Source organism: Columba livia, chromosome 2 (genome assembly GCF_036013475.1).
Source record: "Columba livia isolate bColLiv1 breed racing homer chromosome 2, bColLiv1.pat.W.v2, whole genome shotgun sequence".
Taxonomy (NCBI): Eukaryota; Metazoa; Chordata; class Aves; order Columbiformes; family Columbidae; genus Columba; species Columba livia.
Genome location: NC_088603.1, coordinates 56,057,557 through 56,080,328, shown reverse-complemented (window position 1 = coordinate 56,080,328; position 22,772 = coordinate 56,057,557). Strand labels below are relative to the sequence as shown.

The following is a 22,772-nucleotide window of genomic DNA, read 5'->3' as shown; positions in this document are numbered from 1 at the left end:
ACTCAACCTTAGTTGAATGCAGTAAGAGTTAGGGTGAATGAAGATCACACTATGTTCACAGAAGTGCCAGAACTGAATAGACATTTTGGATGTTTTGGTTTTTGCTTCTCAAACACAAGTCCACCAGAGCTGCTCACCACTATGTCTTTAAAGGCAGTGAGTGGAAGATGTGAAAGCTCTGACTCTCCAACACAAGGAAAAAAAAATAAAATCAAGAATTTCTATCTTATATGACAGAAAAAGAGCTTTCAAAAATCCATTTTCAAACAGTATTTTCAAAATAGAAAGGGATTAATTTTGAGTAGTTGACTGGATTCTTCCATTTAGATGTTTCATTTTATCTCCTCTTGCTCTGCAAACTGGTAAATCATATGTTATCCTTAACAACACTGCCCTGCCTATGGCATTACACAAAATGATGTTGCAGGACAAGCTGGCCATGTGCTAGAGGGATATGTCACCTGCATGGCAGAGTTTCACATAGACCAGTTCTATGATCAGAGAGCTGCTGCAGCTTACTTCCCATCTCCCACTGCTCAGAGGACAGGCACCACCAATTTTTGAGTATCACGCTCCACGATATGGCCATTAAGACCTAATAAAATGCCACTGAAAATATGTATTCTGCATAATCCATGAAGAACCCTTTTGTTTTTTAAGTGCTGTTACCCAGGACAGTGAACTTTCTGAAGCTCACTCAACCTTGGTGCACCAGAAGAAAATATTCTGTACAACTTTCAGATTTTTGGGAAAGGAAGCCTTGCTATTTATATCAGTTCTCATGTATGTGGAAAAACCTGGTGCTATATAAATGTTCCATAAAATCTGTTCATTCCCAGCATTCCATACTATCTTTCCTTAGTCTAAGAAGTAGCTCCCTCATAGGCACTGCACTGGTTACTGATTGTTGGCTATGAACATAAACATTTCATTCAGTGCCACTGAAATCTCAAAGGAAAAGTCTATTCTTAGTCTTTTTCTTTTTAAATATCCCTATACAACTTCTGTAGCACCAGTTCACTTTCCACATTGCAGAAATGGCAATGAACAGGGAAACTGAGAGATATCTAGTTAGTATTAATCTTCTAGCCAAACGCAATACACAGTTCTACGACTTGTCTGTAAGAGAAATCAGTCCAGAACTGCTTGTCACTGGAGCAGAACTGCAGCCTTGACCCCTCTCTGTACAACTACGTGTTTTGTGCTGCATTTCAGGAGAAGGATCACCAGATGGCAGCAGCACATAAACCACAACTTGTGTTTCCAAAGGCCAGCACAAACTCCAGTTTTCATCCATGTCCTGCAAATTTTATTTTTCAATGACATTATTGCAGAAATTAGATAAACCACCTTATTAAAGAAGTCACTTTATCTGAACACAAATAATGTGCTCCATGTGCAACAAAATCTTCTATTCTTATTCAAAACCAGTGTAGCTATGAAATTTTTCTATGTTCTCCTCCCTTTGAACTGAAGGGGAATTTCATGTCAATCATCTAATACAATGCTACTGGGTGAAAATACATTTTAATAAAGCTCCACATGGAGCAATTTTTGTGCTGGTAGGTGCTATATGAATGGAACAAAATAACAGTCTATGACCAGAAGACCTTACAAGGTGAACAAAACCTGGCTCCTCTGAGATATCTCCTGCTTGTCAAAACTCAGTTCCCCCAGCTCTCACCTAGTCTGCAGTATTCTTCTTCCCATCACTTTGGGTACCACTGGCACATGGAGGACTTCAGGTATACTTTTCTTTTTGTGGGGCTGAAGCCAGACCCACTGTGAACAAGGCAGGAAACCCCTTCAGCCCCCATGGCTGCAACGACGTCAGGTGGGACATGAGTGCATGCATGTTGCACCTTGAGGAGGTGAGACAGGGCCAGGGGGCACGAAAGGTGGAGGACACGTATGTCACGTGACAGCTACTGATATTTTGCTTCATCTCCATGTTCAGCCTGCAGTTTTATGGCTATCTATGTGGGTCTGGCTGTCACAGCCATCGTTAGCAGGAGACACGTGCATAGCTCCAGGGGCATTGGGAACACACACACCATGCTTTACACCCTCCTGTGCAGCCTCCACTCCTTGCCTAGGGCCCAGCTCCTCACAGAGCTCTGGGTGCCCACATCCCCCTGGGAGGACATTGGCCTAGATGCTCTCCAGATATCAGCCATAAGCACTTGAGGGAACCAGGTCACAGAGCATTACAGACACAAACTGCGCCGGCTCAGAGCACGACAGAAATAGCTAGGTAGCAGATTTACATCTATCGTCAGAGCATTCCTCCTCCAAAATACCCGAGGAAAAAAGACATCAAGTTCCAGCCAAGTTTTTGGCTTAAGACGCAGTGCATAGTATGGTTATGTCTAGCATGCTCGTGGCACAGCACAGCCAGCAGGCAGAGCACAGCAGCCTGGAGCGCTGCCCAGGTTGCAAAACCTGTCTGAAAAGCAGGGTAACAGGGTGGCTGTGGCTAGACAGCCCAAGGTACGTGTGCTACATGTTGCCACGCTTTAAAGCCGGTGGACATTTACTGATTTAAAACTAGCTTCAGTACATCTGCTGCACGCTGCAGTCAGTGCCGCAACGGCAGGTATAAATATACTCCTTTGTGAAATGCTGGGGGGCTGGTGGGTGGGTGGGTTGGCTCTCTCTTTCACTCTCTCACATTACAGGTTGTCCCGAGATTGTGTATAGAAGGAAGCTTTGGGGAAGAACTGAATTCGCTGATATTATTCTGTTAAGCTACTCATTTAAAAAAACTAAAGCATTTTAGGTTTGGTTTTGTGTTTTGTTTTTGGTTCTTTTTTTTATGTTCATTTCCGCTCCTCCCTACCCAAACTGGAGATGAATATGGGCAAGGGAAGAAGCATGTTCTCTACCTTGTACATCACTGAAAAGAATATAATTTCCTGCACTACTAAACCACCCTGTGCTTCTATAGAGAGGGTCAGAAATTATGTCTGTGGGCATTGGTGGCAGAGGTTAGGCAACCGAAGTCTCCACTGTTGCTTCTGTCAACAATATCCCCAGTACAATTTGGTTCATGACTCTGGGAACCACCTTTAATAGGCTAGGTGGAGCTACAGAAAGTATTTAAAGTAGCTGGGGACAGGGGTCATGTTAGTTTTGGTAATACAGATCGACACAGTGAATCTCCCACGCTGTTGCTTAGAGCAGCAGACGCACCCCTGCAAACTGCCACCCTCGGAAGCAAGGCAGCTGCCTTCCCACCAGAGCTTCCCATCGTCTCCTGCCTGTCCTAGACAAGAACACACTGCCCTAGAAATGATAGAAGTATAAACGAGTAAGCTCAGAGCTGAATTTGACAGGAAAAGAGAGAACAGAACACTGTAGGCAGTTCTCTGTGATAAATGATGTTTCTGCAGTCTGGGAAGTTAGGAGTAGTGATGAATCTAGTCAAAACCTGAAATTGCAGTCACTTTGACAATGGTCTTTTATCTTCCCTCAGCTGATGAAACAGCTTCAGACTTTGCCAGGTCGTCCTCCTACTTTTCCTTGAGAGTCAGTATCACTTCCATCTTATTTCAACTGAGCTTCAGCCAACTGTCATTAATTCAGATTCGTGCTGCTGCCAAATGTCGGGAGAGACGGGTGATGGTTGTGTCTGCTTCTGATGAAAATGAGAGGTAGAGCTGAATGTCATCAGCCTACACTGTAGATCACGTTACATCACAACTTCTCCCAGTAGCAGCTGCACAGAGATAATGAATAAAAAATAAGCGATCGCAGGGAGTCTCATAGGGCTCTCTGCAACAGAGAGCACCTCACAAAAGGGAGGATGGCTTCCAGCAACCTTTACAGAGACCTTTGAGAAAAATGAGAGAAAAGTCTCTACGTTTTTGCTAGGTCCTGGAACTTCTGCCTGGTCGGCAGTACCCAAAGCAATTGGGAGGTCAGAACTGGTATCTGGCTTTCGGGTGTTACTTTGTAGAGATCAACAGCCAATTATAATAGCTCTATTTCCACGATAACAGCCAATAAACTGTGTTCAGGGGATCTAAGAGCATTAGGCTTAGTAAGCTAGTCTCTCCTCCCCTGAGGAGAAATGCCAGGTATCAGTCAGTAGTTGAGACATAGGTAGGAGATCTATGGAATAGGAATCATATTTCTATTTCTCATATGTGAAGAAATTAAAGTTCTCCAGGGCATAAAAAGCATGCCCAGGAGAACACCAAAGTTCCCCTTCTCACAGGTGTCATCAACAGGCTATCACTGTTGATCTAAACTAATGTCTCTTGAGCATTTGGTTGTCAAAGTATCTGGCTGTCCCCTTGGATACCTAAGGTATTCTATGATATTCTGTGATATTCCCCCCCTGCCAAGATTTAAACAATAGCAGGTTTTATAACTTTCACAGGGCCATCTGCCTTAAGTATGTGGTGTGTGCATATCCTTTCCTACTAGGATGAATCAGCCTGCTGCAGTAGGACCTAAAATGTGACACATACATGCGATGAAATGTTATAAATGTGCAATGACTTTTAGGAATGTACTCACTGAAAATCATACAAGTCCCAAGAGTTACTGGGACAGCTGCTTAGACCTGAAGGCTGTGGGCAAGACCTCCCAATACCACTGGCAGGTGGCGGGACATATCAGATGCCATTTCAAAAGTCTGCCAGACCTCCTTTCTCTGCTACCCATCTAGTTTCTGTACTGGTGAACATGGCATTTCTACCTCCTGGGTCTCCATCTTTATATCCATTGCTGAACTTAGACATATGCATGTGTATGAGACACATCAAGGAGGACTGTGGCAAAGTGAAGCAGCCAGAGTATTCTCAAAAGCTGCAGAATTGCTCTTCTAGAAAGACTCCTTTGAGGGGACCAGACAATTCAGGATGTTTCTTGACCGGCAGAAGATGCGGGAACTTTTGAAGACTCATGATTTCACAACTTGGCTTTGCATTTTGGTCTTTTGATTCAGTTTCTGCTTCCTGACAGCTTCTGCTTTTTTCTGAGACCACAGGACTTTCCCTCCAGACTTCCTTGGCTACAAACTGTGTTAAAATGATATAGCTTTCTCTTATTCTCAGTTACAGGTCTCTTATGTATGAAACAGGAAACAATAAGAAAGCCTTTACACAGTTCATGCACAGATGATAGGAAAAATACAGGCTGTGGCATCATAAAACAAATGGAGGCAACCCAAAGTGCCTAAAGAAGATGAATATCTCCTTTATGCCAGGTCACCTGCAGAAGATAAAACTGGTGTAAAGAGAGATCAAGCTGTTATGGATCTGTTATTCATCATGCTTTATAAAGGGAGACCTCATATTTTGAGGCTGTATGTGATCATTAACCAATGCCAAAGTTGAACATAAATGTCAGGTAATATTGACACAAGAGTAGTTGTAGGACATTTTTAAGTTCAGCTCCTGATTCTGATTGCAGCTTTAACAAGTCTTTCCTTTGGCTATCTTTTTGCCTCTCCCTTTTCTTTAATCTATACTTCAAACTAAAAGTCACTGTGTTATACATGAAGAAAAGTAGTGTGATGTTGGCTCTTCAACAAGTATGAAATACTAAATAGCTGTTCCTTTCTTTATACTGAAAATACAGAAAGTTATCTGGAAAACCCTGTACTCCTTGAAACATAGGAAATACATGTTTTCTTCTTGCACTTTTGAAGACAGAGCTCCTTCAATTGCAGGCAGACGTTACAATGGATAATGGATAATAAACAGGATTCACGTTCTTGGCACTCGGTCAATTAAAAGAAATACCAATTGCATTCTGTGAATATTCCCATGGTGCCAAACCATCAGAGGAGTCGGTGAGTAGGAGGAGTGAAGGTGTGATAATTGAAAGAATTGCTACTTGATAAGTCACAGGAGCTAATGTGTTAGCTCAGCGTGTGGGGAAGCTAGGACGTTCCCAGCTGCCGCAAAAACTGGGTGTATATGATCCCTGGCACCACTCATTGGGACAAGATGAATCACAAGCGCTTTGGTAGCGAGCTACCATGTCACAGCGAGCCAGATGGAGGTGGTTACTTCCCTGATTGATTGCCTCTTGGGCTACCAAGGGCTTTTCCAGCAGGCTAATGCCTTTCTGTTGGCACTCGAGTGCCCGGGAGCAGCATGTCTGCTTGGGTCAGCCCCGTGCAGGAATTCCTGCTTTTCGGGTGCCTGGCTGCCCCGCAGACGGAGAGGGAAGTAAATAAGGAGCAAGAGGGAGTGGGTGACTACGGCACACACTGAAACCACGCCGGCTTCCGATGCCTCCTTAATAGATGCTGCTGCTAATGAATTTTCAGGCACTTGCTGAGCTAACGGGGGTGAGCAACATTGAAACATCCTTTAGTTAAACCCAGTGCTTTACAAAGGCTAATTGAAAACGGAAGGAGCAGCAGGGGTGGGGGAGGAGAACAAGGCAGAAGAGGGGGTGAAGGGGGAGAACAGCTCTATTTTTCAAGTGCTGAATATGAAATCCCTGCAACAGATGAGTTTACATGCAAGCCTGCACCTCATCAGGGCAAAGATACAGTGAGTGGAGTCAAGTAATTTTCCTCTGCACACAGCATCCCCAGCCCCTCACCCTGCCCAGCCAGCTTTCTCAACTGTGAGCTTTAGAATATAAACAGCCAATAAGTAAGGACAATAACTGTAGTTCCTGCTGAGAGCTAACTCTGCCTGTCATGCATTTGTTGGGTCCTAATACAGGACAGTGAATAAAGCTTCATTACAGAACAATGGAGTTAGCTGCCAGAGCCTACAGATTTGAATAAACAACAAATAAGCAACATCTGCTCCAGCATATGTGTATGGTAAAAAAAAAGTCACAAAATAAAAGAATTTGTAAATGCCAAAAGCAACACTAAACTGCCAGTGCTACTGTAGAGTGAATTTTTAATTGCACATGCATACAGGCAGGCTGTGGGTATTAGTCTCACATATGTCTGGTTGCTGCCAACCTGGGAGTATAGATGAATTTAATTAAATAAGGATTATCCCTTCTCCCCAGTACAATTACTTATTTATAACAATGATAAAATTGCCTAATAAAAAAGATTGTAATATTTTTTAAAACAGATCTAGAAAACAGTCTGCTTTCCCTGTAAGTCATTCAGGGATGTTTGGGGGGTTTGAGCGTCTTTTAAAATTAAGTCTCAGCATTCTGCCAAAAGAGAGGGAAAAAAAGCCTTATCATAAAGCCTACTGCAGTTAAACAGCCAGAATCTACATTATGGAGAAATATAAAGAAGACACACAGCAGCCAGGGAATTGGCTTTCATGGGGAGTGTAGAAAATTAAGCAATTGGACTAAAATTGAGGCCAGGCTACAGAGCCAAGGGACAATACCACTGGGACAAGTACTTCCATAAGTCACCCATCTCTAATATGCTCCATCTAGGCAAAACAGTCTGTTCCTATCTATCTGTATTTCTTCTCATAGTGGGCACCTCGCACTTTCCCACTCAGGTGAGCTCCCATTTCAGCAGGGTCATGTCAGGCTCTTACATCTTCATCATCACTCACACTCTTTCCAACAGAGCTCACAGACAAATTAGAGTGGGCTCTTACTGTATCAGGAACTGCATGAGCCTTGACTAATATGCAGCCTGTGCCCCAAGGAATTGAGAGACCAAACCTAAATTCAGGCATGCTCTCCCTGGAGCTGACATTTTCCTTGAGTAGGCCCCTGGAGGACTTTATTTCCCACTTGCTCCTAATTTGAGGAGCCCTGCTTATGGATCTGAGCCACATTCTGTTGAATTGTGTAATAACCTTAAGAGCTAGGTGTTATTTGCTACCAGGAATATTAGATTCACAAACGGCAATTTTTAGACTGCTTCCACAATGCACAGCAAGTTGAAGTTGCAATAAAACTCCCATGGGTATGTAGGGGTTCGCCATTTAAAAGCACTTGGGAAAACAGAAAGAATATGAAAAAAAACCTGGAAGTCTCCACTTGAAATTTAGGTCAAGCATCAGTGACACTAAAACAACAGAGAGAGAGAGAGATTCCAGTGTTCAAACAAAACTCTAGAAGAGTATTATGGTTCTGCAAAGGCATAAATCTTAAATAAGTGCGGTTTACTTGTGTGATTTTCATTGATCACTTAACTGGATTAGAGTCTTACCAGAATTAAAAGCAAATAATTACTTTCTGCATTTATTGCCATGAAATCACTATTAAATGCTAAATACATGCTTATTCCTATGCCTTAAAAGAGTATTCAAGGCATACAGTTATTTTTTGCCCCTTATATTATGATTGATAACAGCTATACAATCTGTTAAATCCTTTAACTAATGCACTTCCTCATTAAATAGCACACTCATTTTTAGAGATGGACAGAGAAAGGAAAAAAAGCATTCATGGGTACGTTACTACATTTTTAATTTTTTCCCCACTGAGCTATGTCCACATTCCCTTTTTTTTCTCACTGAATGTTTGACCAAATGGTGTTTTAGCACTATACCCGTTTTGGAAAACTGCTATTCTTTGTACAGATGACTAGTATGAGCAAGCCTGCTGGTATGGGGGCTTGCTTTTGTTCCTTTGTTGCTGAGGATCAAGATATCCATAAGAAAACAAATCAAAGTAACCTCATGCAACTCAAATGACAAATCATACATTCTGCATAGCAGCAAGGGCCTGACGTTAAGCCCCAAAAGTCAATGGAGCCTCACATTGACAGACTGGACACATACAACCCTGCCAAAAGGTGTGGCAAGAGCAGTTAAGATCAATAGATATGTAATCTATTACATAGTTTTTAAAAACCTTGAAAAACAGCAAATGGCTGCTTATAGAATACAAAAACAAACCCTGCAGAACTGAGGAATTAATGGTCTATTCTATCACATTTACTCAGCTCTAAAATTTACCAAGAAACCGCCACTGACTTTGGTGAAAACACTGGCCTCACTGAAGCCAGTGGGACTTATGCCACTGCCTTCAACAGAAGCCTCATGATTCCACTCCTGAAAATCCAGCTGTCACTTCAGCCAATAGCATCTGTGAATGACCAGCACCACTGGATATTTGAATTTTCTTTTAGATACCTGTGTATGAATTTGAATTACCTAATTTTTGTGCTGGACCCCCAAATGTGATATAACGTAGTCCTCAAAAGGTGAGGGCTCATCAAGCTTTCACCTTTGTCGCTTGCTATCTGATCTTCTTGCTACTTCTTAACTCTTTCACAATACATTTCTGTCCCATTTAAAAATAAAACAACAACCACAAACAAGCAAAAAAACCCCACAAACAAAAAAAAAAACCAAACCAACCAAACAAAAAACCCCCAAAACCAATCAAACAAAACCAAACAACAACAATAAAGAAACAAAAACCACAACAAAAACAAGAACTGCCAGTCCTGCTCTAAGCACTGGTTGGAAAGGGTCACTAGGGAGCAAGGCCAAGTGGCCCCAGGTCTGGAGGCTGCATAGCCTTTTCTCCAACACCACCAGCCCTGCCAGCAAATGCTTCTCAGGATCCAGACTCAGATTGCCCCAAATGACAGCATAACAGCTGGTCTAACAGATCTGCTTTCAATCCTTTCATAGACACCTCAAATAACTTATTTTCTAATACATGATTCAATGCTATGTCAGCTCATGTGATGGCAGCCTCTATTGTACCGGAGGCCATGGGGTAGAGGCCATGCTGCCTCAGAACATTTTAGTTAGGTGGTCCTGGTTGAGTTGTGTATAGAGTGGCTACAGAAGCACTACCTCCAGTCTCCTGGCTGACTTCTCTCCTAGGGATCTGAGAGCTGGTGGATAAGGGGTCATCTGAGTTTGTCAATTTATTGAGCAGGAGCAAAGCTTTGGTGTTGCTTGGAAGAGTAGAGAGGCCTGTCTAAAGCATCAGTCAGAGACTCCACACACTCAAAGCTGTGCATGTGAGGTATCCTCTTCATGTCCAGTCATTGCACTGCCCTGGCAAGCTGATTATATTGTACGGCCCTGTGCTATGTCTAGAATAATGCATTCAAATGCCAAAGGTGATGGGAGAGGGAAAACATATAGTTAGGTTAAGCTTTAGAAGCAGCTATGTGGGAACAGTGTTTAAAAAGTGGCAAACTGTCTCTTTCTTAATACCCACCTGAAGTGGTATCAGGCGCATTTCCACATGGAGTTTCATCCTCAAAACTCTGAATTTGAAAAGAAAAAGAAAAGAGGAAGAAAAATTATTCTGATGGTAATGATTATGACTGTATGCCTTATTGGGGGTGTGTGTTAGGGATAAAAAGCAGAATAATTCTGGACATTTCAAAGCAAAACCATTAAATCTTTCAGATGGTTTCTTTTTGGCTTTCTCCTTTTAAAAATATTTGTTCTCGTCATAAACTAGGCTCTAGTCTCAGAACCTTTCTGAGCCTTGCTCAAACTAATCAATACATAAAGGTTCTCGACACCTAAATACATTAACAATCTTGTTTGAACAGCCTCAGAGAAATGTCCCTAGGAAAAAACATGACTTAGTAGAAGAAACTCAAGGAAATGTAACCATATGGAGGCAAATTCTTGCCAAAGAGTGTATGTAAGGTCAGAATTTTTTTCTCTAGAAATAAAGATGTGTTTGACTTTTTCACAGTATCAAGGGGAACATGCCATGTCATGAGGCTGCATCAACTCCTTGAGAAAAAAAAAAGCTTTATAGAAAAGGGGGTCTATTAGATACGAACAATACATGAACATATGTTAGGTGTGTCCTCCATGCAGGCTGTAGCTCAAGAGATCTCTAAGCCCCTCATCATTAGAGGCTAAAAGAATATAAGGGAAAGTTAACTCTATATGTGACTATTATTCTGTTCCCTGTACATCTGCTGCTGGCCATTGCCAGACTAATGATTTAGATGGCCTGATGGTTTCAGCTAGTACATAGTTCTTAAAGCCTTAATTTAGTGATGTGGTAGAGAACACTTGTAAGTTAAACAGTATATACCGTGTCTTATTTGAACATACAGCGTTGTTCATATCAAATTATCTTAGACATCAAACTGAGGTGTTTACGATCATTTGCATTTACTGCTCTGCCAATGTCCTCACTTTTGTGTGAGTCCCTAGTCACAGAGCTGCAAGTACAGCACGCCAAGTGCTTTACAAAGACAGAAGGGCTTCTTTGGGACTATAAATTTGCTGTGCCGGAGATCTCTGAAAGACACCCTCTTCTCCACCGAGGCTGATAATCAGGCCTCTGCTCCAATTCTTGAGTCAGCTCTGCTGTCATGAAGGCTGCACCAAACCTTTCACAGAAAAATACATATTTAGAAGGACTTTAAAAGACAAATATCCTTTACTCAAGAAGAAAGCCACCACCTTAACCTGAACTTTCTCAACACTTTAAAAACTGGAAAACTCCCACCTTTCCCAACCATTCACTGCTCCTCCCTTCCTTCCCTTTGTCACTTCCTCCCTCCCCATGCTCCAAATGTTTTTAGGGGTCTACCAACCACCCCATTTCTCCTACTTTCTTTGATTCTTATGGTAAAGCCTGATTTTTGGACTCCTTCCTTTTCCTTATTCTTGAAGGATGGCTGTAAACAGAAGAGTATTCCTATTGGTATCCCAGTGGAGTCTGTATGTTTGGAGAGTATCCTGCCATGGCCCTTTTTTCTGCAGTAGTATGCCCAGAAAAACTGCTGCTCATGTAACAACTCTACATGCAAGTAAGGGACCGGCAAGTATCCTGGTCTCTTCTATTTCATATTGAATCGCTGCTGACAACCCACTCTTGCTAAAACATACAGATATCTGAATATTATGGTCTTTGTAGACCAGATATGAAAACAAGCTGCTGTTCTGAGTTATTCTGGTTTTAGGATGCTCGGCTTACAGAGTGACAAAGTATTTCAAACACTGCTGTAAAACCAAGGCTAATTTTGTGATGTGACTTTCAGGAAGAACATACCACAAAATTAGCTTGGGGGAAAAAAGACGGAAAAAATCTCAAACCCTGGTTACTGACTGGATCTGTAAAAATCTCCTTTAGTATACATATTAGTGTTCCTGTAACTTCCTTCTGTCAACAAAAAACACACAACCTAGCGCTGCATAAAACACATTGGCATCTTACACTATCATACCGGTTGAATGAATCCTACCTCAGTAACCTCAGTGCCAACTTCTTTGACAGTATTCTAACACAAAGACAATTTAAAATAATCAAAACCCCAATGAGTAGTATGAATCCTCCTGCTTTTCCCTATAATGCTGCTGCATGGTGGTTGTTGAAGTAATTTACTCTAGCTTCTATCATGAAAAAGATAATGCAAACTTATACCATGAGTATGGGTGGAGATACATTGCTAGCACTACACACAAAAATCCACCTCACCTCTTCCATTTCAAATGAGTCTGGCGACTTGCAATTTAGGTCAGCCACTTTTGTGAATGTGTGGGCCACAAGCAAAGGTGGCTCCTTTCTTGGCTTCTCTTTGGCAGGCACCTCACACGACAGAGAAAGGTGGGGCTGTTTAGCAGCCAGGTGCAATGAAGCCCAGGTTTTCCTCCGTGGAGTCAGTGGATGCTGGGATGTGGGATATGCTGAGGGACCTTCATCTCTGTAGGTTTGCACTGGGGTCAGACAATCTGGCATAACACAAGCAGAAAAGCCCGCCTGGACTATTTCTCTCTCAGCAGTATCTGCACAAGAATGATATTGCGCTTTCTTGCTGGACAAGTTGGCTTCCCCAGGTGCCAGTGAATCCTGTTTCAGCAGTGCTGTTTGCTGAGAAGCCTTCTTTAGAAGTTGGCCTATTCTTCTCTGCTTTGCTTGTGTGACCGCAGGTCTGCTCCTTGCAGAGTCCAAGAGGTCGATCTCATCCCCGCTGCCATCCTTTACTTGGGTCTGTTGGGTGTTGACGTTGGTCAGCAAAGACGAGAGGGCACTGGTTACATGGTCAAATAGTTCCAGCTGTCGAAAACGTTCTTAAGTTTGACAGAATGAAAGGCAACATGGTTATTAAAAATGTAATTTGGAATAATTGGTACAATGATTATTCAAACTTGTAATTGCCAAGAACATTCTGAGTACCTCATTCAAAAGTGGCTAAATTTTTCTATTTGCTTTCAGAGGATCCATTCAGGCTACGTAGAGACGCCATTGCGTAGTTCTTTATATTAGACAAACATGCAACATTAGATTTGTTGTATCAAGTGCAGCTGAACACTGCTCTGTGTGAATAAAGGTTACAGAATCTAGCCTGACATTCTCCAGTTGGCTGGGCCGACTTGGATGCCATTTTTGAGGACTTATTAAAATTCATGTGAAAAAAGTTATTAAAATCTGATCTCAAATGTTTACAGCTGGCAGCTGTCCAGGATAACTGCAAAATGCATCTAGCCATTAAATGATAAAAATTTACCATAGAAGCTATCTTCTCGCTTTCATAGCAGCACAAAGAAAAACACCTATACCCCAGGAACTCATAGCTGATATTAGATAAAGTTTTTTCATTGTACCAACCCTCTGTAATTTCTGGGTCATTTCTTCCATGGCATAACATCTAAAAATAAGGTAATAATGTTTTGTCAAAGGGATTCTAGAGGTTTCCATCACTACAACACTATGAAGTTATTTATAGAAAGAAACACAACACATTTGCTTGCACACACTTTCTAGACCTATCCTGAGGCAATGAATATGTCACCAGGGCTCCTCCTTCCCTGCGAGATTCATTGAGGACAGTAGATGGCAAAATGCTAACATTCTTGGCTGCCATTTCTTTTACAGAGCAGACAAACTGCGTGCAGTCTGTTGGTAATGCTGCTTCACTGACAATTAGAAAACAAGGGGATATTTAACATGGTTCTGAGCTGGTCCTTCACATCGGGGACCAATACTGTGCCATAAAATTTCCATAAAATACACCTCTTTTATTTTTCCCCAGAAATTGCCTGTTTTTTAACATTGGAGGAAAACGTTGCCGTTGCTGCTACTTTTTGAGGCATGGTCAAAGGTTTCACCTGATGTTGTCTAAAGGACTTATCTGGTCTGTCAGTACACAAATTACACAGTGTTGTATAGTTTCCGTTTGCATAAGTTTGGAGTGTCTGAATAAATAATTATTTGGTTTGTACATCCACTGCACTACTTAATGCTTTCCATGTAGAGTACATCTTCTCCTCAGTATATAATCTGGCTCCCACTATGTCAGGCCATAAAAATGCCAAGTGCTAATCTCCTTTAACTGACAGTGGCACAGCAGTCCAGTCCTTCTTTCGGTTTGAACCAGAATCAGACTTGCTGCCATTTGAAATAGTTTTTATGCACTGCTTAGCTTTTGCAAATTATTTATAAGACCTTAAGACAACTAAAGAACAGATCAAAGATTGAGAGAAATGATAAATGAACAACATAAAAAATCCCCTCAGTCATGTGCAACATAATAAACACACAGGTCATGAAGAAATTATGTCAGGGACAGCCTTACTTCACGGACTGTTTCTCTCCAGGCAAGCAGTCCCTTCATCTCCTAGTTGTGATCCTCAAGGATTGTGCCTTAAATAGGCAAGAGGCTGATAAGATCTCTTTAGTTCCTGCAGCAAAATAATCTGAAGTTGTAGCACAGATGAGATGTTAAATTACATAAACATGGATTCAATTTTACTAGAAACTTCAGCTGAAACAGCAAATGGCCATGCTGTAAACAAGGTCAGTGGATCTTCAATAGATATGGAGCATGGCATTAATGGCATGTAATACCATGATATTCTGAATGTCAATCTAGGTGCTGTCCTGTCTGTGCCACCCCTCCTACCAATTTGCACCTGCAGCTGGATGGCTGAAGAAGTCCTTGGTTTGCCTGACAACAGCCAAGATATCAGTGAGTCCTTACATTCTATTCATACCAAAACCCAAACACTGGAAAGCTACTGGAAGAAAACTTTATCCCAGCATGCTATCTCATTCTTCTTACACTAAATCCAAAACAAAAGACCTTGCTAGGTACTAAAAAGAAAAGACTCTAACCACATGGAAAATGACCTCGAGTTCAGCTAACTCAGTGTATGACTTTGTAATAACCATTTTTTAATTTAGGAGGAGAAGCTCAGTTTCATTCCTCCTTCCTTAAATCTGGTATTACATAAACTGACATAGTTATCTACATGGAACATCTGGAAAGTCTTCAGTAGGCCTACAGTGGAATGAAGGAAAGCAGAACATTTCCGGAGCTAGCAAGAATTTTTCAATCAACTACGTGTTTGGTTTTTTTCCCCCCCCAGTAACAAATGGCAGAATTTGGAAAAATCAGAATTTTCAATGGAAAAACCAAGAAATCTGAGGTTGCTCATTTTTTCTCAGGAGAAATAAAAATGAAATGTCATAATTGTCTACTTGGTCATATATTTAAATATTTTCCTTTTTTTAGATTGTTTTGTCTTGAGTCTTGACAGTACTGCCTTTTCTTGAATCGAAGCTGTACTTCAGAGAATGTATCCAGCAATTTACGTTTCATTTCTCTTTTAGAGGTTTGATTTGCTGCCTGATATATATCTCAAATGATGTGTGCATCTCTATCCTAGTTGACCTGTTGCTGTTCACAGGACAACATTGTATCGTGGGAATGGTGTCTACCTAATACACTCATCTCACAGAAGAGAGCGAGACTTGAACTACAGCTCCATTGAAGGGATTGCAGCAGCTGAGACAAACAAATGAGAATGAAAAATCTTCGGAAACAAAACCCTAAACGCCAAGTAGATTTAGATACAGCAGTAAGAATAGGCAGTACCAAAATGTGGGTGGTTTGGTTTTGTTTTATTTTTTGGTTGCTCTTTAATTTTTAAGCATCAGATTGAAACGGCTCAACACTTTGGAACTAAGAGTTTCGGAAATGTTGAAATGTTTTCAAAGAATTTGAGGATCAGGTTATTCAGAGATAAAATTGCTTTTCACTTCTGATTGTCAAGTGAGTTTATTTCTTCAGCTAGGAAGTCAAATATCACTTCTAATGAGGTCAGTAAATTTTTCACTACTGTTAAATAAATGATAGGAATAAGCTTTGCTTTTGGATCTGGCTGAGAATGTGAAACGGTGACCAACATTTTCAAAAATACACCTTATTTTTTTGAACTGAACCTTTTGAAAATGTTGACTATACTGGGGAAAGAGCACCAAGTGAGGGTACCAATTAGTAAGCAAATCTATGAACAATCCGCTCCTGTTTTAAAAGGTCTAATGAGCAGTGAAGGAGGCCTAGAAAACTACATTCTTCACAAGCAAGGAAGAGTGAAGCAGAAACAGAGAAGCACTGCATTAGGAAATGAAAGAAATATGAAAGTGGAGATGGATCACTCTCTGCTTTGGAACTCCTTGGTCTCTCTCACCTCCCTTTCCTTTTTTCCTCCAGGTTTCTTGTCTTCTGTATTGTACCTATAACCTTTTTCCTTATCTCTCACTTTTTCAGAGTAACACGTTGTACTAAATCAATTAACTAATTCATTAATTAATCTACTCAGCACTTCTCAGACCACACATGGAACACTGTGTTCAGTTTCGGTCCCTGCTATACAAAAAAGATGTGGATACGCTGGAGAACATCAGAGAAGGGACACAAAGATGAGCAAAGGGCTGGAAAGGTGCCATACGAGGACAGGCTGAGAGAACTGGGCTTGTTCAGCCTCCAGAAAAGACAGCTTAGGGGAGACCTTATCACTGTGTTCCAGCATTTAAAGGGTGACTGCAAAGAAGATGGAGACTCCCTTTTTACAAGCAGACACATGGAAAAGATGAGGGGTAATGGGTCCAAGTTAGTCTTGGAGAGATTCCGACTGAACACAAGAGGAAAATTTTTCATGCTGAAAACAATAATCCATTGGAATAATCTCAGGGAAGTAGTGGATTCCCCAACAACGGACACTTTTAAGATTCAGCTGGACAGGGTGCTGGGTCATCTTGTCTAAACTGTGCTTTGGCCAAGAAAGGTTGGACCAGATGATCTTTGTTGTCCCTTCCAACCTGGTATTTTATGAACATTCTCTGCTGATTCAGAGAAACAGGAGAAAGCAAACTGGCAAGGAGATAACTTCTCAGGCATTCACTAACTCAGATTAAACAATTTATTCCTTTTCCGTGACTAGAGACAAATGAGAATGATTCAGGCTGTATTGGCCTTGAAATTTTTCAGTGATAATATACCAAACAGGGTGACTGAGTTAATCCAGCACATCTCTGGGAGCAGTGGTTCAATAGACTCTTGAAATCTCTAGACTGCTGAACGGTCTGCCTCATTTTGCCGCTTTCATTTCAGTGCCTCAGTGAAGCAGCACTCTGACAGTAAGGAGTCTGAAGTTCCCTAAATTATTCATGGAGAGGTAAATGCTCTGGAACATCTCTAGACCTGAACCTTCTACTTAATTTACAGAGAAGAGTCTTCTACTGTGGGCCTGCAAAAGTGCCTGTTCTCCTCATTGCCGTTACAGGGAATGTAGGATTCTGCTTTAGAACAGCTGGCTTATTAGATACCTAAAAGTTTAGGTGCTGAAGGCAGATAGATTAGGTCTAGCTCTAGAGGTGCAATCCATTTTAAAATCTAATAACATGGATTTGTCACTCCTCCTTCTTGCTATACCTCACTGCAAAATCATCAGACAACCTGAGGTTGGCAAGATTGGAAAAATACAGTTTACAAACAAATGCCATTTGAGGATATTCTTCAGGTGTTTGTACGCTAAACTTGATACGTTCCTTTTTAGCTATAAGTACTCCCCTGGAATACCAGCTGTAGGAAGGTACTTGTGCATGATTACCTACATGGTTACTGAGACAGACTGGCTTCTTCTGAGAGGTGTTTAATGTGGTGGCTGGATGGTCACCACAGGACTTGCCCAACTCTCTCCATTTGCTACGGAGATAGAAAGACTGCAATGATTAAGATCCTTGAGATGGTGCTTCAGCTAAATGCTTATGATTTGGTGCAGTGAACCAGGCTGAGGTAAATTACCACATATATGGAAACGTAGTCAGTGAAAAGATAAGAGAGAAGCATCTCTGAAGGATGAATCTCACCTCTCTCGACTATGTGTTCCCAGCCCAGCCACATACTTAGGAGGCCTAAGCAGATGGTGTGAAAAGCCCCTCCCAAACTGTCAAAAGCAAGATAACATGTTTTGATGGACATCACACCCACCAGAAAAGAAATTAAAATCTTATCTTACTTCACAGCAACTCCCCCGTACAGATAAGCCATTCACATATACTAAAAGTATTCCCATTGAGGATGACTGCAGGACGAGTCATTAAATTCACACCTTGGCTTACCACTGCCTGCCTTCGCTGTGCAACCTCCTTCCCTCAGAGGCTCTTTCTCTGCTCTCATTCCCTCCTAGTTCTCTGCCTTCTTCCATGAGGTCTCCATCCACAACCCACTCAATTATTATCTCTAATCCCTCTCTCTCAGAGAAGTTACAGAGAGAGAAAGTGAGAGCTGAGAAACCTGTTTGATGCGTCAGTTTGATGAAAATATTGAAATGTATGCACAGGGCTTGCTATTAAAAAAAAAAAAAGAGAGAGAAAAACACATTTTCCACAATGCTCTGACATTTCTGTTTCAATTCTCTTTCCATCCATACTGCTTCCTTAGTGTAATTTTAAATGGGAATGCACAGGCTATGCAAGAGATCCTGCTTCACTGAGCATCTTAAGTAGACAGAAGATTTCAAGAGCCATCTGGCTATCCTGTGCAGCAAATGAGGGGAAATGATGTCAAAATTGGACTTTTCAAAGGGGTGATACACCAACACATTAAGAATGCTATTTTAACACAGATATATCTTTAGGGTGAGGACCTTGTATTCATTGCTTAACTGCAAAATACAAAACACAAGAACTAAAACCATCTAAAGGAATAAAAATTGAGCCTGAGTGCCTTAAATGGTGCAATTTTTTTTGTACTTAAAATACGATCCTCGAGCATATTTGAAACACAAAATTGTTAGGTTCTAGTTAGGGATTTGCGGGTCTGATGCACAAGCTCTGGTACCTTTAGTCATGGGAAGTTAAGACCTTGCCATCTGTCATCCACATTTCCCTGTGAGAGGGGTCTTGATGCCACCAAGGGAAAAAGAAAATGTGAGTCTGCGTCTGGCCTAGCTGAATTCAAAATTCTGTGTATTGGCTTACACCACCAATGATGGTGGGTATGTGCTAACATGCTGCCAGTGAAGTGGCTGAGACAATGGACCCATGTTCAATTCTGTAGCCTCTATGACACCAACAACAATCTCTGGTGGTGGGCTAGGTCTTAGAGGGGATGGGTGGCTGTGTTTCAAAATGCCACAAGCTGGTAACTCCAGCACATAAATCAGAGTCCACAGATGAGGAAAGCTATACAGCATTTACCAAAGGCATATATGAGGATCTTTGATGTTTGCTGAATACATGTTGCTTCTTCACACATTTTGTTTTGTAAGCCTCTTCTACTTGACCCCTCTCAGTCTCCCCTGCTATTTATTTTACCTCCTGGCTAAAATTCCTCCTTTTGCCAAAATGCCTCTCCTTACCATATAGATTTGGTCTCTCAATGTCCATACGCTGTTTCTGAGCTTCCAAAAAGACTCGGATGTTGATTCCTTTTGCTACAGAAGCACCACTGAGGAATCGAGAAGGGATTTTAGTGCAGACATCAGGTTCTTCTGTACCAAACCCCAAATCAAGAAGAATCTCCACCGGATCCTTTTCCCAGAGCACCAGCCATTCGGTGATGCTATGCAGAAAACATCAGGGTTATTTACACCACTGTATTAGTACCATTTTTCTCTTGCAGTAGCTATTACATAGTATATGGTCTGATTTCTGTCAAAGAATACTCTTTCCTTCTTTTACCCTCTTGTAGAGACTATTATTTAAGTGATGCAGTCCTTTTCAGTCACATTGTTAAGAGATTAATGCACGTTCCTGCCTCCAGAGGAATTTGGTGGCATGGGATCTAGATAGCTTAGCAAAAGAAACTTTAATAAAAGGTGTAGGTTCACAGCTCTGCAGGCTCACTTCTCTCCAGACACAATACAGACAAGGCATGCTGCAGCTGCCATAGGATCTTACAGCCTTTAACCTTCCAGTGGATTCAAAGCCCACTGCAGTTTCAGGTAGCTTTCTATTTGTACTGGTACAAACACATTTGAGATCAGACACCTGTTATTGAGAAGGCCATTTTGATCTTATTAAAATAAATTGAGACATGCCTTTACAAACTAAGACCTTGAACTGCATATTCAAAATTGTACTCACACTGGTTGGTCTATAAATGGGCTAATTCCTTGTATTCCTGTCTGGGAATGCATGGAAATAACTAACCTCTGAGATGCACCAACGAGTGACTGGGAAGAACTGAGACTGCTGCATCTTGACATAACTGGACTTTCTGAAAACTCTTGCAGGAACCTGGTTGGAAAAAAGCAACAATGAAATGTGTTTACTCACATGCTCCTCTGGGACATCATTATGATTTTTTCCTAAAATAACCATTTGGATTTTGTCTTGGTTTATAATGATACATGATAGCAGTGCCTTATAAGAAGAGCAGGCATGAGACTGTGGCAATACGTTTGTTCTCAAGAACAGTATGTTACAGTAGGTGTGAGAACGTAGGTGTGAGGTACCAGTAAATGCTAATTATAAAGGTGGCAGAATGGCTCACTTTTGACAGATGGTGAATCTTTGGGGAACCTTTAGGGAGCACAGTTTCTCTAGCCACCTACTGCAAGAGATATAATTGCTCTTAACAAAGTTTTGGAGAGACAAGACACAATGAGTTGCAGCAGTAGGAGTGGCACCTGAGAATAATTCTGTGCTTCACCTCTTCTCGTGTTTGTATCTGCTCATCTACAGAGACATAACTGCTTTTCAGTGCCCGCTCACTGCAAAAGGAACATCCTGCGGCGTGGTAGTCTTTCTCAACAGGTAAGATGATGTGCTTTTGTTACACCCAAGTTTAAGTTTACCTACATGTACCTATCAAGATCAGTAGCAAATCTTTATATACATTGGAAGCATCACCTTGATTTTTTAAAAGATTTTTTTTTTTTTTTTTAATAATCTCAGGTTATCCATCAGCTCACATCTCAAACACGCCTTTGAGGATATGTAGATTGTTGAACTAATACTGTTGCTATCACTTTGAGAGAAGAATAATAATTTTTAAAAATCCCCATTTTGTCATAAAGAAAAGAAAGAAGAAAGAATTTATACCAATATCTATGCTGTCTCAAACCCACCTTCTGTAGTTTTGCATAGTCATTTGCACCATTTCTAGTACTGACAACGAAACTGAAAACAAGAACAAATAAAAATAATTTATTATCTTACCTTTTTTACCCCCCTCAAAACAAAAACGTGTCAAACTGGAGGAAAAAACAAAGGACTGATTGCATTATATAAGTAAACATTTTAGTCTGATTGGCAGAGTTGCAGGAAAATACCGTTGTGGGAAGCTCAATTCACAGTATATGTTAGTCACAAATAAATGCAATACACATCAAAAGAAGGGGAAAATAGGTGCCTTTATATTTCATAGACCACTAGCAGTCCAGTCTAAGCCCCTGCTATTTAAAATAAGCACTATGAATACGGTTCCACCATCTGCTGCAGAGCCGTCAAAATTATTTATACAGAAAATATGATGACAATAGCTTTTAATCCCTGCCTTTTTAGTAAAAAAATACATAATTTCAAATTCTCATTCCAGCACACACTGATACAACTTTTTTGTGTATAACAGATTTTCAGGTGTAATTCACTGGAATGTTTTAAGTATTCTACTATTGATTTCTCTGGTCTTTGCATCATGCTCTCAATGTGTTTGAGAGAATTGAGTTGCAGGACAATTGCAAGTGTTTTTGGATGAGAGAATATTTATCCAAGAACCACTAATATTGTTTAATGGACTCCCAAGTGTGCTATACCTATGAGCTGTAAGGTGCACATTTCATCACTTCATGATGATGAAATGGGAATAATATGCAAATACAGAGTGTCTGTACTTGTCATTTCCCCTCCTAACACTGAAATAACAGGCATGTTGATCCTCTGAAAACTGGGGCAGCATTTGCCTAAAAGCACAGTAGATATCTTTCTGTGTTCCACAAGTAGAATATTTTTTTGTCTAGCTTTTAAAGTTTTCTATTTAACAAAATTGTGTTGATAAAGAAGAAAACATCCTTTCAGATTCTCTACTGGATTATTCCTCTGCTTGTAAATTCTAACACAAATTCCTTCTGTCTTGCTCAGTGTAAGGATATCCATCCAAATTGAGAACATAAAGGTTACTGACATCCTGTAATTTGCTGTGGTAACATAAACCAGATTTTCTAGCAACAAACTGAGCATAATTTGAATAAGAATCAGCAACTTGTTGTATACCATTTCCTAATCACGTGCCAGCAGAAGCTGTAGATTCGCTATAAAAAATGCTTGAGAATGTAAAAAATAAGATCTGAATGTGAGAGCTAATACAATTTTTCCCTAGCAACACGTAGGCACTTCTCTCTGCAACAGAACATTATACCACAAACTCACTGCTGCTGTGATTTCCTCAACACCTCATATTGCAGGGACTGAATGAACACAAGCACTGCCAAATTAAAAACCTAGCACTGACAAACACAGGACAGGATATTGAGTACATAATTTAATTATGAGAAACTTGGTGTTTGTGGGAGGTGTAGAAGTAGCAGGTCACAAAAAACTCAAGGACTGAGATTCATGATAAAATGAGCACAACTTGAGAGGTTACTGCAAACTGGGTGAGAGGCAGTAGCTGATGTGGCTGTATGCTCAAACCA

At 40.9% G+C, this 22,772-nt stretch overlaps 1 protein-coding gene across 9 annotated transcripts in view; it reads right to left on the bottom strand.

Annotated features, from left to right (window-relative positions):
- The window catches only part of ITPRID1 (ITPR interacting domain containing 1), a 61,517-nt gene that overhangs the window by 24,765 nt on the left and 13,980 nt on the right, over window positions 1-22,772 (bottom strand). For 8 of the 9 annotated variants that reach the window (XR_010470201.1, XM_065052064.1, XM_065052063.1 and 5 more), the window contains 5 exons: window positions 21,207-21,258; window positions 20,287-20,373; window positions 19,494-19,696; window positions 12,325-12,917; window positions 10,090-10,144 (listed from right to left, as the gene is read on the bottom strand). Coding sequence is in view for 8 of the 9 variants with exons in the window: in XM_065052064.1 (XP_064908136.1) it covers window positions 10,090-10,144; window positions 12,325-12,917; window positions 19,494-19,696; window positions 20,287-20,373; window positions 21,207-21,238 (970 nt within the window). In the remaining variant the exon portion in view is untranslated. The remainder of the gene's footprint in view (window positions 1-10,089; window positions 10,145-12,324; window positions 12,918-19,493; window positions 19,697-20,286; window positions 20,374-21,206; window positions 21,259-22,772) is intronic. The other variant, XM_065052066.1, reaches the window with a different exon arrangement.